The sequence below is a fragment of the Haliotis cracherodii genome, unplaced genomic scaffold, assembly GCF_022045235.1.
Source record: "Haliotis cracherodii isolate W230 unplaced genomic scaffold, xgHalCrac1.p SCAF_10, whole genome shotgun sequence".
Classification (NCBI taxonomy): Eukaryota; Metazoa; Mollusca; class Gastropoda; order Lepetellida; family Haliotidae; genus Haliotis; species Haliotis cracherodii.
In genome coordinates, this window is record NW_027266265.1 from 47,128,718 (window position 1) to 47,144,027 (window position 15,310).

Genomic DNA, 15,310 nt, shown 5'->3' on the forward strand with positions numbered 1-15,310 from the left:
AATCTTCACTGGACGTTTTTGTGTTTTGACGAGGGAAGATGCATGTTTGTACAAACATCAACTTATCCCATGTTATAAAGCACATACAGAGTTAAATCAAAATCAAGATCATGAATCCTTAGAGCCTTAGGGACCCCTACTCACTCTAATTATGGGGCACCCTAAAAGGCTCCATGTCCTCCACAAATGTTCAACAAATAATGAAATTACCAAAACGATTCACACATTGTACCCATGTCGGGTAACCACTTGCTTTAACCACTAGGCAACCCGACCGCCCCCTTTACTCCAAAGACCTGGGTTCGATTCTGCACATGGGGACATGTGGAGCCCATTCTGGAGTTCCCTGCCATGATGTATCAGGAATATTGCTTGAATGACGAAAGCATTGCCTTGTGTTACATACTTTGAGAAAGGTAGGATGGAAATGTAAACATACGTTGCTGATGGACAATATTTTCTCATATGGTTCACATCAAACAGAAATCGGACACCCTAATTCTAAACATGATAAAGATAATACAAGAAGTATACATTTGTCCAGGAATATACTAAAAAATGCTATCAACTTCTTCATTGTTTGTGACAACATATTAGGGCTACTTCTTGGCCCTCATCAGGTGAATGAAGTTTCATTGGGTGAGTGAGTGAGTTGGGTTTAACGCCGCTTTCAACAATATTCCAGTTATATCGCGGCGTGTCAGCTTAATGAGGGAGGAAAGCCGGAAGTGATGCAGGTCTTAGACGTTTACCACTTTGGTGAAACCCACTGCACGGGTACGGTGCTAACAAACCTAGAAACATAATCAGGGCGACCCGGGATTCGAACCCACAATCATAGGTTTCTGGTGTGCCCAAGGGATGCAACTCTGCACAGCGAATCGCGGCGCCTTAGACGACTGGGCCACCCATGCCCCCGAAGTTTCATTGAACATGAGGGGCAAGTGGTAGCCCTTTAGTGTTATAAACAAAAAAAATTGTCATCTGTAATAGTTTCATCTCCAGATTAAAAGTTTACTGTGGCTATTTTTAGCATAACACTAAGTCAAGCTGTACTTATCTTTTAGCTCTATGCTAGAGAGTAATGTTACAATCAAACTAAAATCATTTCTTGCAGCATGCTTACTACTGAGACATTCTTATTTAACTTTACAAAACAACACACTGCAGCGAAACACAATGAAAATGCAACTTTCATGTTCCTCGAAAAATGATACTTTCATGTTCCCTGATATATTTAATTAGTATTATATCAATTGGTTCAGTTAAAAACAGTAATAGTGATGATATTTTCCCAATGTTTACAGTTTCTATAGGAAGTTGTTTATGGTACTCGACCCCAAAATTGGAATTTTGGTCAAAGGTCATGCGACAATTCCAATGACTCCAGCCAATCAGAAATCAGTCTCTTCACAATCAAAATGTGTCATTAAAATCAGAAGAGAATAAAATCACATTGAAACTTATTGTCATCGGTAGTCCATTCAAATTGTGTTTCAGTATGTTTTCACAAGTTATACTTTCAGACTCATGCATGAGGCTTGAGAGAAAAAGAGTGAAAAAGAGTGAAAAAAGATTTTCTGATCCTATTTAATGCAGTGCATCATGATATATAGGATGATAACAAGATGATGAAGGAAACTATCACAGCATCAAAGGCCTGTGCTTAAATGCTCTCCCACAATGACAATACAATATGTATGAAAATAATGAGGTCTTGATAACAACATGGATATACAACTCAAAAGAAGTTAAAGAACACTTGATTTCTTCATATGACTATAGTTAATCTGTCATGGCTGGTGGGTATTGCAACACTCAGCCTTTCAATTGTGGGTGTTCCTTAACTTGTCATGAGCAGTATGTATTTCACTGATGACAGGACAAACAAGCATGAAATACTCATATACCCCGCTAATACAGCCATTTTCAGGCTTAGTCAAAGTCGCTGCCACGGAAACTCGAAAAATTTTTTTTTTTTAAATCCCAAACTATCAAAAGGCACCAGTTCACCATGAGACCTAAATATGTGCCAAGTTTGGTTAAGATATCTCTCATGGTTTTGGGATTCTCTTCCGAAAACAAAACATGACGGATGGACAGCACCCATTCCTATGTCCCCCTTCCACTTCGTGGCAGGGGTTAATAAAGTGGAAGAGATTTAATGGGGGCGATTGGGTCCAGGGTACTTATCATCATAGAATGATTGGTTGGTTTGTTGTGGAATGCCGCACTCAGCAATATTCCAGCTAATGACGGCGGTCTGTAAATAATCGAGTCTGGACCAGACAATCCAGTGATTAATTTCATAAGCATCGATCCACGCAATTGGGATCGATGACATGCATCAACCAATTCAGCGAGCCTGACCACCCGATCCCGTTAGTCGCCTTTTACGACAAGCATAGTCGCCTTTCATGTCAAGCATGGGTTACTGAAGATCTATTCTACCCCGGAATCTTCACGGGTCCATCACTGACTGAAGGTATAGTACAAATGATACTCAAGGAAGCACCTCATTATACAACACACACTGTACCACAAGGAATTAAAAAGCATCATTCATGTCACTTGTTTGATGAATTCAAACAACCCTTAGACTTCATCTGAGTACCAATTCAACATAAAGTTTCATGCTTGCATTTTGTAAAAAATGATCCTGCTGCATAAAGAAGAGAAGGGGAACAAAAACAAAGAACTATCAACATGAGATGACAGAACTCTACCAACACAGAACAGCTCTAAATGGTTCAAGCATCAGTCTCAAACATCAGACAAACAATGAATCAGTACTTACCCAAAGGTAACAACTCATAGTCTGGGGAATTTTAAATACCAAGTTAAAAACACCATATAACATACATAACAGGAGTGTAACGATATATCAAACTAGCGGTATATCAATAGGAATTAAAAATGACAAAGGTATTGTCAATAGTATGTATAACAATTGATAGTTATAAATTAGTTATGAATAAAACATCAATTATTCGTCAGAAGGCTCACTTTAATTTTCAAAACCTGCCGTGTGTTCATTAGCAAGGACTACAACTTCAGATTAGAGTTACTTCCCTTCGGCTTGGATGACTTTGACACAATACTACATTCATTCGTATTACACTGATTAAAATAACGATCAAGCCTTCAAGTTGGTTTAATTAAAATTGCAATATTATCACAATAGTGAAAATAGCCACAATAGTCACACCTAAATAATAAATAAAAAAAAACCACATAATCCTTAAACCAGAAAATAAGCCTGCTATCCATGATTAGACATAAATTTGAAACTGAAACTAATCAATCATCGATGAAATCAATAATTGGAACAATCCTATCCAATACCAAAGTGCACAAGGATAAACTATCCAAGCTGTCTAACACCACAAAAATATTGTTATTTATTACAGCCAACAAGCTCAGCACATAACTTTTCACATTCCATTCAGCCTTTCATTACCATGGTTGCGGGCAAATGCACGGTGCACAGAAATGTCACACAGATTACGTACCATTCAAGGCTTCTACTGGCAGGATTCCTAGGGAGGACCTTGCACTCAAATTGCCATGATATTCGTCCGAGTCCTCGTTTCTGTAAGCAGGACACACAAAAATTACTAAAGCACAATAAGTCTATTTTGTCTAGTGTTGTACGTCATGTATATAATCATGATAATATTACTTACACTGATTGGCACTCAATAAATCAATAACAAAAGTAGACTTAAAAGATTGTCTGAGAACATTGTGAAACAAGGTGAGGGAGTTAACATTACTTCAAGACAAATCAAAAACAACAAGTCTTGTGAGCATTATCATGATTTTATGATTATTATTATTATTATTATTTTTAAAGAAATATTAAAACGGTATATACTACTTTAACTAGAAACAATCCAAAAGAATTGGACAACTAAAAATCTCCATGGGAAGCGTTCGGTTTTAACAAGACAAACCTGTCAATTTCATTTTTGGTTTTTGAAAATTCAATAAGGTTGACAGATTGTTTGGTCAATCCTTGGCTCTGGCTTCCTCCTGATGACTGGTCAAAGCCACCGAAGGAGAGTTTCACCCCTGGGTATTCATCCCTGGGTGTGGTCACAAGAGATGTCTCAGAAGAGGTAAGGAAAGATCCACGTGGATCTACACTTGACAGTTCTTTAAATCTGGAACACATGCAGGATGCCAGGAGTTAAATTCAACTGGTCACTGGATCAGTTCAGACCAGTGGTTTCTGAAACATAACTAGCTTTTGGGCATGAAGGAGAAACACAAATAGTCTTCCAGGTTTTCACTAGTTTCAGAACTATCACATGAGTGGTAGTGTCTAAACCTGAAATGTAGTAGATAAAATAGTGAGTGATGAGTTATGTCGCTTTTAGCAATATTCCAGCAATTTCACTGCGGAGAACACCAGAAATGGGGTTCAAACATTGTACCCAGGAATCGAACCCAGTCTTCAACGTGATGAAACGCTTTGACCACTAGTCTAGGCTACCCGACCGCCCCTGAGATAAATTACCAAAGATCTACCATCATCATGAACTACATCATCTTTATCATAGATAACACATCACCGACTAATTACACCAATAATCATATAAATGTCTTTGGAGGGAGTTAATCATGTTAACATCAACAGTGTGCAAAACAGTGCATGAAAAGTAAGGGGTCCTTATCCAAACTCTGATGTTAGACGTTAAAGATTTAGGGGTCCCAAGATTCAAATACCACAGGTGCAAACCTCGAGGACCTCACCTAATTTTGAACACTGATCTACATAAGAACAAATGTAGTACACGCAGGGTTTTATCTTGGATTCAATATTAAGTTCCCTTAGCAAGAAAATTGGGAAAAAATCATGATATCGTTCAACATTGGATTTCTTTAAATGTTATATTTATACATCATGAGGAATTGGGAATTTGTACTGTCATTTGCTGCAGACTTGGGGCCAAATAGCAGGTCCAGATTAATCCTAGTTCACATGACAAACTGTTGTAACGAAATAGTACTTTTAACAAAATGAACATGTTACTTTGTCATTATAATATACAAACCGAAGAGAGACAAGGTATTATAAATATATTCCTAATATTTCTTTTTTCAAATAACTGAACACCTGCATTTACCATCTTTCATGTTCAAACAAAAGATCTTTAAATCATCCTGTAAGATAAACCTAAACTTTACCACCACAAGGCATTACCTTTGTTGATCTCTGGCTACAGTGGAAGCTGCAACAGGGGCTGGGGGAGCTCCCAGTGTCTGGTTGTCAATGGACTGACGCATTCCCTGTGCAGCAACCATGCTGAAATCCTCACCAAGGTATAGGGAGTCCTGGGAATCCATTGCTTAGTTTTATCTGTAACCTGTTTTAAAATAATATTCATTGCAAATATGCATCGCTATCATGGAGAAAGGTGTTGTGCTGTGAATTTCAAACATGGCTAAACTGCTAAAGAAATATTCAATGTATTTTATGGGGGAGAAGATACCAACAGACTATAAAATTTCCTGCAAAGATTTCTGACAGTATACCACATTTTGACCATTTTTCATGATTCAACATCAAGACGATAGAATCAGTTAGCTAGTGAGCTATAACCAAAACATTTGAAGTGACAAATAACTTTTAAAACCAAATTTTACAACTAAAACAACCACAACTAACCGATGTTTTAGCGTATATGTGTTTCAAAATATATGAAGTGGATTGATAAGGAAAGAAAGTGGGCTATCCGGTTTTTGCATTTACCTGAGACACCCTGACGCTAACAAACGTAACCCAGTGAAAAGGAAAAAAAAACGGACCCAAGTTACAAAATTCGGGCCATAAATTCTAAACAAAACCAATCCCAAGATCATACTGGGGTGTGATGGCGAAATCACGCGAGGTCAGTGTCGGTGTGTCAACAGACATCTGCGCCCGGTGAAGTGTCTCCTCCTTGAGTGAACAAGTCGCCGACAATACATGTTTTGATAATTTCTCGAATTTCGCGGTACGTGACCGCTGGTTACTCATGATGTTTTGTTTTTGTCATCCACGGACAGAACAAAATGTTCACTTTCATTTGGATGATAGAGTTTACTTGAATCAGCATGCAATATCATTTCAAACGCATACTGACCATCAAGCGTAATTCATTGACACGATAAACTTTGCAAACATCAACTATTTTGAAAATCCGCCATTTTGCAGCAAAATGACACTACGTCAGGGCACGCAAAATCTTTCTAATGTGATTGGCTGAAATTATCAAAGCTCCTCGCAGCATTCATTATAGTAGATGGCAGTGTTAAGAGTCTACATACATCGCGCCACCAATACAAATAAACACTCAAAGGCGCCCTGTAGCTCACTTCATGAAAATGTTTGACATTTTTACATTTTGTTATTAAAGTAATAGGCGAGGTTTGATCCATTCCGGTTCCTAATTATACATTTTCTAATTCATTCAGTCAAATAAAAGCTGATATATAGGCTCATTTCAATCCCATGGGGCAGAGATTTCTTATGATTATGGTAAGTGTTTTGTCGCTCCTCTTTAGGTTTGGTTAGTTATATTTTCAGTATGTTATTATTGCAATAAAATTCATAATGACTGGCCCGGGTGTTTAGTAACAACATAACGTGTATAATTTTCAATGTTATCTGGCAACATGTTTAGAAATAGTAAGATGAGGTGAAATGAGGTTTAACGTGGCGCCCAGGATTATTGCACTTACATAGCGACGTGTGTTGTGCCCTTAAACCCACAATGGTCTAAGTCTACAATATTCCTGAGTGGGCGGAGCTTATGTGACCACGTGACACTTGTTTCGTACGCACTGCTTCTCACCTGAACACGGAAGTGCATCGGACTTCTGCCGGGTTGTGACACCATACAGCTGCTGGTACTGCATTGTTTGCGGTACAATCACTATAATCTAAACAACCTGTAACTTCTTTGTTAAATAAGCAAACGATCATATCAATGCATCCCTGTGAAATGAACAAAGAGAATTGTATATTACAAATTGGCGTTGAAAGATTGTGTATTTTTTAGGCAAGAATGTTAACGGTAGGACATGTAATCTGTTAGATTGTCACTTTTCTTTTTGTCATTTGATCCTGGAAATTAAATACTGGAAACATGTGCTGAATATATTAAAAATCAAATCAAATAAAAAAAGATATATGAAAGTAATTTTTTCTTTATTTTTTTTCACACCAGTACGTCATAACAACACTGTTGTTGAGGTGCTGTATGTTGAAGCATTTTGCGAAAACGAACATAAAACCTCAATCTGAACGAAGACATGTGGAAGTAGCGTTTAATTTAAGCATCCTAAATAGTAATGATTTTTGTTTGTTTACTTGTTTTTCGGCGCACTCAGCAATATTCAATAATATTCGGCCTTTAATAATAGATTTTGGACCAGACAATCCAGTGATTACCATCATGAACATGTATCTAAACCATTGGGATACGATGACAAGCATCAACCAAGTCAGCAAGCCTGACAACCCGATCCTTCTGGTCGTCTGTTACCAAAAGTTGATGTAGTCGCTTCTTACAATAAGCTTGGTTTGCTGAATATTCTCACCAGAAATGTTTACTTGGGCTCAATACAAATCCTAAAGGCAATATAAATAATAGTGAATATAGACCCCATCTAGACTTTATATAGAGTAGTGATGTTTTATTAGGAATGAAAATGGACCCCATAGGTATTATAAATATTACTCATGTTTTATTAGGGATGAAGATACGCACCATAAGCGTTATAAATAGCAGTGATGTTTTATTAGGCCGAAGATAGACCCCCATAGGCATTATAAACAGTAGCGATGTTTTATTAGGCCGAAGATAGACCCCCATAGGCATTATAAACAGTAGCGATGTTTTATTGAGGATGAAGAGGGGCCCCCATAGGCATATATAGGCATATATTGTGATGTTTTATTGGTAATAAAGTTAGACCCCCATAAGCATTATAACATGCAGTGATGTTTTATTGAGGATGAAGATGGACCCCATAGGCATTATAAATAGTACTGATATTTTATCGTGAGTGAGTGAGTTTGGTTTTACACCGCTTTTAACAGTGTTCCAGTTATATCACGGCGTGCCAGCTTAATGTGGGAGGAAAGCCCGAAGTGATGCAGGTCTCAGACGTTTACCACTTCGGTGAAACCCACGAGCACGGGTATGGTGCTGATAAACCTAAAAATATAATCCGGGTGAACCGGGATTCGAACCCACAATCATAGGTTTCTGGCTTGCCCAAGGGACGCAACTCTGCACAGCGAAGGACACCATAGGCATTATAAATATTAATAATGTTTTATCAGGGATGAAGATAGAACACGTAGGTATTATAAAAAGCACTTATGTTTTATTTCCAATGACAACGAACCCCACAGGCAATATACATACTATTGATGTTTTATGAAGATAGACCGAATAGGCATTATAAATAGTGCTGTAGTACTAGTATCTGGTCTGTACTCATAAACTGTTATCCCAAAAATAACATTTGTTACATTTAACCACTTTCGTAATGGCATTGTGTGTTCATAATAAATAAAGGGTGCGTTACAATTTTATTCAACAAACATAAAACTTTGCATCCAATTGTATTTTGTCTGCGGTGGTCTTTTTAAGACTGGAGGATCCAGTAAGGCTCGCCTCTTTCACGTGTAGTCTTTTCTTTAGTTCAGGTTTCGTCATGGTGAGATGATCCTTTGGTTTCTGAAGACATTGCTGGGGAAAATCTCGATCTTGGTTGAGATCATATTGGTTCATGTTCACAGACATAATGTTTGTTTATATGCTGTTTAACGCCACACGAAGCTCTATGACAGCGGTCCGTAAATAATCGAGTCTGGGCCAGACAATCCAGTGATTGACCTTTGGGACACGATGGCATGTATCAACCAAGTCAGCCAGCCTGACCACCTGATCCCGTTAGTCGCCTCTTACCACAAGCATAGTCGCCTTTAAGGGCAAGCATGGGCTGCTGAAGATCTATTCTACCCCGGAATCTTCACGGGCCTCGCCTCTAACGACAAGCATAGACGCCTTATAAGGCAAGCATGGGTTGCTGAAGACCTGTTCTGTCCCGGATCTTCAAGGGCACGGGAATTGTTTGATAGGCCTATCAAACACAGGCATAATGAATTGTTTGATAGGCCTATCAAACACTGACAGAATGAATTGTTTGATAGGCATTACATTAAGTTGACGAAGGACAGAGTAGACACAATTTATGAATAACAACTCTTTGTTTACTGAAAAGGCCTTTACAGTAGAAGTTTTATCCATAAGGGCGGTCGGGTAGCCTAGTGGTGAAAGCGTTCGCCCGCCACGCCGAAGACCCGGGTTCCATTCCCGACATGGGTGCAATGTGTGAAGCCCAATTCTGGCGTCACCGAGTCACTTTCTTCCTCTGTCATATCGTCATGAGATAGAATGTCTTCCACGAGTAGTTTCTAGATATGTTTTATGTTGACTTTGATCAATGTATGATTGATGAAACAACTATGACAGTTCAACGCCAGATACATTAAGGTACGTCAATCTAACACAGCGGGGAGGGGAAGTATGATATCAGTTTACATCATATTAAGAAGTGGTTAGCTTCTCAAGATGCCTATTCACTGCAGCGACCTTTAAGGTATAAATTCAAGCGGAACAGAGTGGTGGCCCCTGGATTGAATGATTGCTGGGATATAGACTTGGCTTATGTCTTCAATATTGCTTCAGACAATGATAACGTTAAATACCCGATGATAGTTATTAATGTGTTTACCAGGTATCTATTGGTTGAACCATTGACCAATAAAAAACCCGACTCTATTATTAAATCTTTGAAAAAAATATTTTCTCATTCAACTCTGCCTAAGATCATACGATCAGACAAAGGGCGAGAATTTGATAATAGGAAAGTGAAAGCTTTATCAGAAAGTAAAGGAATTACCTATTAGGTGACTCAGAATGAAACCAAAGCATCTCATGCTGAGAGAGTCATAGGACCCTCAAGACAACTATGTACAGATATTTCACCTACAACAATATGGATATTTTGCAAGATATCGTCCGGGATTATGACCACAGACCTCACAGATCATTGAAGGAACGATCACCCTCAGACATAAACAACACTAATGAAGCTGTAGTATGGAAAGAACAATGTATTGATTCTCTGAAAAAAACATGAAACTAATCAAGAAAGAAACCCTGGAAGAAATCATTTAAGTTGAAAGTTGGAGATCAAGTCAGACTTTCCCATTTAAGGTATGCATTTCGACGGGACTATCAAGAGAAATGGACTGAAGACATTTTTATTGTGAGATGGCGTTATTATAGAGACGGTATTCCAGTTGAAAGATATGGCACAAGATCCGAAGGAAACGAGTTGGAGTAAAGGAGGTGCTGGTGAAATGGATGGGATATCCCAAGATGTTTACCAGCTGGATCCCTGAAGCTGATATGCAGAGTATAAAAGGCTCATCGTCTTATTCCAGCATCAGTTGCATGCCGGTTGTCATGGAGTCCACATCGTGTCAAGAGTGTGAGAAACTGTTCTCTAGACGTGATGATATGGAGAGACATAGGAGACAGTTCCATAAACCTTCACAACCTCGACAGGGAAACACATCTACTCCTCCACCTCAGGAAAACAACCATCCCCCTCCTCCTCCTCCTCCGAAAAACCATCCTCTTCTTCCTCCTCCCCAGGAAACATTAGGAATGCCTGAGATATCCAAAGCCTTAAAAGGACGAGCCAAAGATAAAACACAGGTCTGAATCTGAACAATGACGTCAGATCTAGTAGTAACGTTTTTGATACTGAAGAGTGTTAACGCTAGGATATCCTTTTGAAAGTTTACATGTTCAGAGAAGAAGCTGTGGCGCCATTGTTCATTGTACTTCACAGCCCGCATCTTCCCGAGGCAGGGGAGTTAACTGACTATCAAAGTCGAGTTTCCACCCTTGCCGAACTAGGCTGGTATTATGGAGTTACATTTTGGTCGGACTAACGAGTCTATGCATAGTCCAATAACAATCGCACAACGAAATCGAAATTCGGTTCATAAACTGTGGTGCAGATTTCGGTCGATTGCAGGATATGCAAAGCATGTGCAAAGCCAACTCGTTGTCAACAGACATTTTCCAAATCTTTTCATGTTTTTTATCACGTGATTTGATGCTTTTCGCGATGTAAAACCCGTTTTATCACAATATAGATCTTGATTATAGATCAGATCGTCTTGACTGGGCGCCGCCATTTGCCGCAAATGCAAGTGATAGGAGAGGCGGAATCAGATTGGTCTATAGGAGAGGCTTAGAAGGGATATAACTCGTAATAGCCAATGGTGGCGCTACGATCGAGCCCAGGAATAGGAGCCAAGTTCGGCAAGGGTGGAAACTGGACTTTTAAAGTCAGTTAACTCCCTTGCCTCGGGAAGATGCACAGCCCGTGGGGCTGTAGCTGAAATCTCAGCATACACGCTTAAGCCAATATCTCGAGTGATCGACTTTAGTCTCCGCTCTTTTTCTGTCGGCCATTAAATGACCAGTTCACGAAAATATTTTGGAAGCTTCCATCAGCGTAACCCTTGATTTACTCTGAGCTTCAATTGTCCCGGATTTGACTAGACCAACAACACGTCGACGTATTGCTGGTGAAACAGACACCTTCTTCTAACTCGTATCCCACTGATATAGCGATGCTAGAGCTGTCTTGCTGACTGGTCGTGGGTTTTGTGTATTGTGAGCTCTAGAACACAAGAAATCCGCAATTATTGTTGAATCTCTTGGAGAAAACATGACTGCTCTTTGAACTCTGAAATTTCTACACTGCAAAATAATGCTAATACATAGCCTCTTGGTTGACTCGGCAAAGCTGTTCGACAATCTGAACAAAGCAGACTCACTCCACCACGGCAGACTCTGCCTTCACACACTCTCCAGCAAAGCCGCCGCCATTTTCTATTCTGCAGAGGTTCTACTGCATGGTATCTGGATACAATGTCTGGAGTTTGGGTTCGCTCATTGGTGGACACACTGCCAGTCTCTGCGGGCAGTGATATCAGGGTTGACCTGGCCAGTCTGGCGCTGAGACTGTCGTCCAGGCACTCTGCTGCTTGGTAATGTCACCTGTGGAATTACCTGGTAAGAGCGTTCACAAAATTGTTTGTTGCAGTCGCGCTGAATCGGCGCGGGGCGATCAAAACTAGTTTTTACCAAGGGTAAAAGTGCATTGTCCGGAGTTGCGAACCTGTCTATTGTATGTCAGTTTTGTTTGTTTGTTGTTTAACGCTGCACCCAGCAATATTCCAGTTATGTAACGGCTTGTATGACAGTACCGAATGTCTATCACCTTAAACATATACAGATCAAGTGGTCCATTATTAGAAGCGCGTCATGGTAAATGTGCTCACGTGAGGCACTGTCTTCATTAGCTGATGAACGTCAACATGGTCAGGTATGGGCATATACATTTATTGGATTGACCGATCAATTATACAGCTGTTTTTTGTGTCCGCACTCAGTAATATTCCAGCAATGTGACAGCGGTCTGTAAATAATCGAGTGTGGACCAGACAATCCAGAGATTGAAATCATGTGCATCAATCCACGCAATTGGGATACGATGATATGCATCACCCAAGTCAGCGAGTCTGACCACCCGATCCCGTTAGTCCCCTCTTACGACAAGCATGGGGTGCTGAAGACCTTTTCTAACCCGAATCTTCAAGGTTTGATTTGCTAATAACAAAAAGAGATTCAAGGGAACATGGTTAGTAAATTTCATAAAGCAGAGACCATTGTACGATTATGACCATAATTATCATAAACAATAATCACTATCATTTATGAATCACCCCCAGTCACAAACACATGCAATGGCAAGTTAATTGTTCACTAGAGAAACACGAGAACATATTGGGTTAATATTTACTCTGCAAACCATCTCGTGTCAGCCCCAAAGGTCATATAGTTGTGAGGTAAAGAGGTTTCAGCCCAGTCATGACACCTAATCCCCTTTGCTTTTGGTTTCTCACAGTAGAATGGGACGCCAAAATAGTCGGCAGTCAGATTACAAAAGGGGCGTTTTTTCATATATCTCATATCCATATATCCTCTTGTGGCCTCAGTTGCAGTATTTGATCTGAATGTACAGGTAATCTTTTTCCCAAAATATCCATTCTGGAATGAACGATATATGTGCGTCATTCGTTCTCTGGATGAAATCATGGCAGCCCGAATTATGGCTCTTCCTGTGCACAAGGTGCGCAGAACTCCAGTATACGTTCCATTCCCGTGGTCGATAACAGTTCCGGCGGAAGCAGCGCCATGTTGGGGATCTTTCATCCACACGACTAACATGTCACCTCCACGTGTTTTTGGTTTCTTGTAGTAGTCGAATTGAACAATGTTTACTTTGACCGTTTCATTAATCTGATATGTATGTTGTACATCAGCCAAAGACATGCGCGAGAGAGATCCTAAAGCTTGGCGACTCTCGTTGTTTATGCTGCTGTCGTTAACCATACAACGATAGACGGCATGGGATTATAAGGCAAGTTTCGGAGTAACTTTTGTTCTCCACTGGAAAGGTTTTCTCAAGGAATATCTGTTGTATTGAAACCTGAAAAACAGAATACTCGCCTGGTTTAAGTTGGGATGCCCTGGTAGTTCGGTAATTATTAACTCTATCATAACATTTTAGAATCCAGTATTCTGATTTGTCCTCCAGGAGAATCAAATGTACGTTTATAGACCATGACAGTATGTCTTTTACAATGCAGGGATTTTCTGTCTTTAACGAATAACGACATCATAATAGAGATGTATCCTACGAACTAATTAAACCTTGCAATAGACGCTATATTTTCTCAAGGGATGACAGTTTCAGTAATGCTTGCATAATCTCTGCGCTAGATGATTTTTGCTGTGTCTCAATGAAGTGGTTAAAGTAACATGTTTGGCTTGGATGTACGAAAGAAAGCATATAGGCGAATGAAGTCCGATCTTAACTGATGAACCTACTAAGATATTATACTCAACCCATGTCAGATGCTCATCACTTCCGTTGCGACCAAAGAGATCGCGTTTGGGTTTGGGTAACAATGGCATGAAGAAACGACAACGCCGGAGAATGACCTGAGTCTGTTTCGATCATCCGAGTAAACTGCCTCCATGAGGCGTAAAGGGCAAAATACATGTGAAAATTATGTGAATTAGATCACTGAAGATCAGTGATGAACACTAGGTTTTCGTACCTTCGTGTGGTGATTTACTTTGAAGTTTGTGTCGCCTGGAGCTCGCATGGCAATATGGCGACAAGCCAGCGCTTCACGTCACAGTCTGTTTTCAAATTGTGGTAAATAATACACATGGCGGTAAGACTTTCATTGTAGGTTTATCCCTCTGGAAATAGGCTTTGATGTACACTGCGTGTGGCTGTGTATAAGCATACAGGATATATCTATCATGTAGAATCCCTGTCTGAAGCCATGTATTGAAATATTCACAAACTGTCTTCATACACACTACCTGTGCAGCATGGACACAATAATCATCGGGCACAGTTCAAGGAAGCGACCTTGGTGTCGTGGATCATATTCTCTGTGACGGGACTTTGAGCATACCTACAAACTCATTCTCTGGTTCATAACAGAGACCATATTCTCTATGTTAATAACACTTCTAAAGGAGATTAGCATTGTTTATTCTCGGTTATTTTAAAGGAATGAAAAATGTTAAATTATGGTATCGTTTGAAATTATGTATATATAATATTCATCCCTATGCGCCAGTCAAAAGTATCAGTGCCTGTCTGCTCCACTGACCATAACAATATACGACCCTTCATCAATAAAAATGAAATATAGGCATTGAAACGTCGGTAAAATTACATAAGTAATTTTAAATTCTACAAAACCCTTTCTATATTCATAAAAAAAACTCAGCTGATGGCAGTGTCTATTGTACGATTCCGACTGTATCATGAGTATGTGGTTTTCAATAACTATAAAATAATGACACCAGGTGGGCGTATCCTGACCCACCGATGGGACCCGTCACAAAGAACATGCAAAGGAAAGTTCAACTGGTGAAAAATGGATATATATACTAGTAAATTAAATAGACTAAATCGTGATAAACGATAGATAAAGCTCAGATAAATTATTGCTAAGATGTAGATAAAACATGAATAGAAACATACTCACCATTTACCCCTCAGTTGTGATAAATATAATGTTGCTACAACCATCACAAGAACAGAAAGAAAGAAAAAGAACTTGACTTGT

The 15,310-nt window shown here is 39.4% G+C and overlaps 1 protein-coding gene across 1 annotated transcript in view; it reads right to left on the bottom strand.

Annotated features, from left to right (window-relative positions):
* The window catches only part of LOC139454459 (centrosomal protein of 192 kDa-like), a 53,496-nt gene extending 47,303 nt beyond the window's left edge, over nucleotides 1–6,193 (bottom strand). Inside the window, exons 1-4 of the mRNA XM_071236172.1 lie at nucleotides 6,132–6,193; nucleotides 5,210–5,372; nucleotides 3,957–4,166; nucleotides 3,513–3,592 (exon numbers count right to left, since the gene is read on the bottom strand). Coding sequence (XP_071092273.1) covers nucleotides 3,513–3,592; nucleotides 3,957–4,166; nucleotides 5,210–5,352 — 433 coding nt within the window. The 5' untranslated portion in view covers nucleotides 5,353–5,372; nucleotides 6,132–6,193. The remainder of the gene's footprint in view (nucleotides 1–3,512; nucleotides 3,593–3,956; nucleotides 4,167–5,209; nucleotides 5,373–6,131) is intronic.
* Between the last annotated feature and the right edge of the window lie 9,117 nt (nucleotides 6,194–15,310).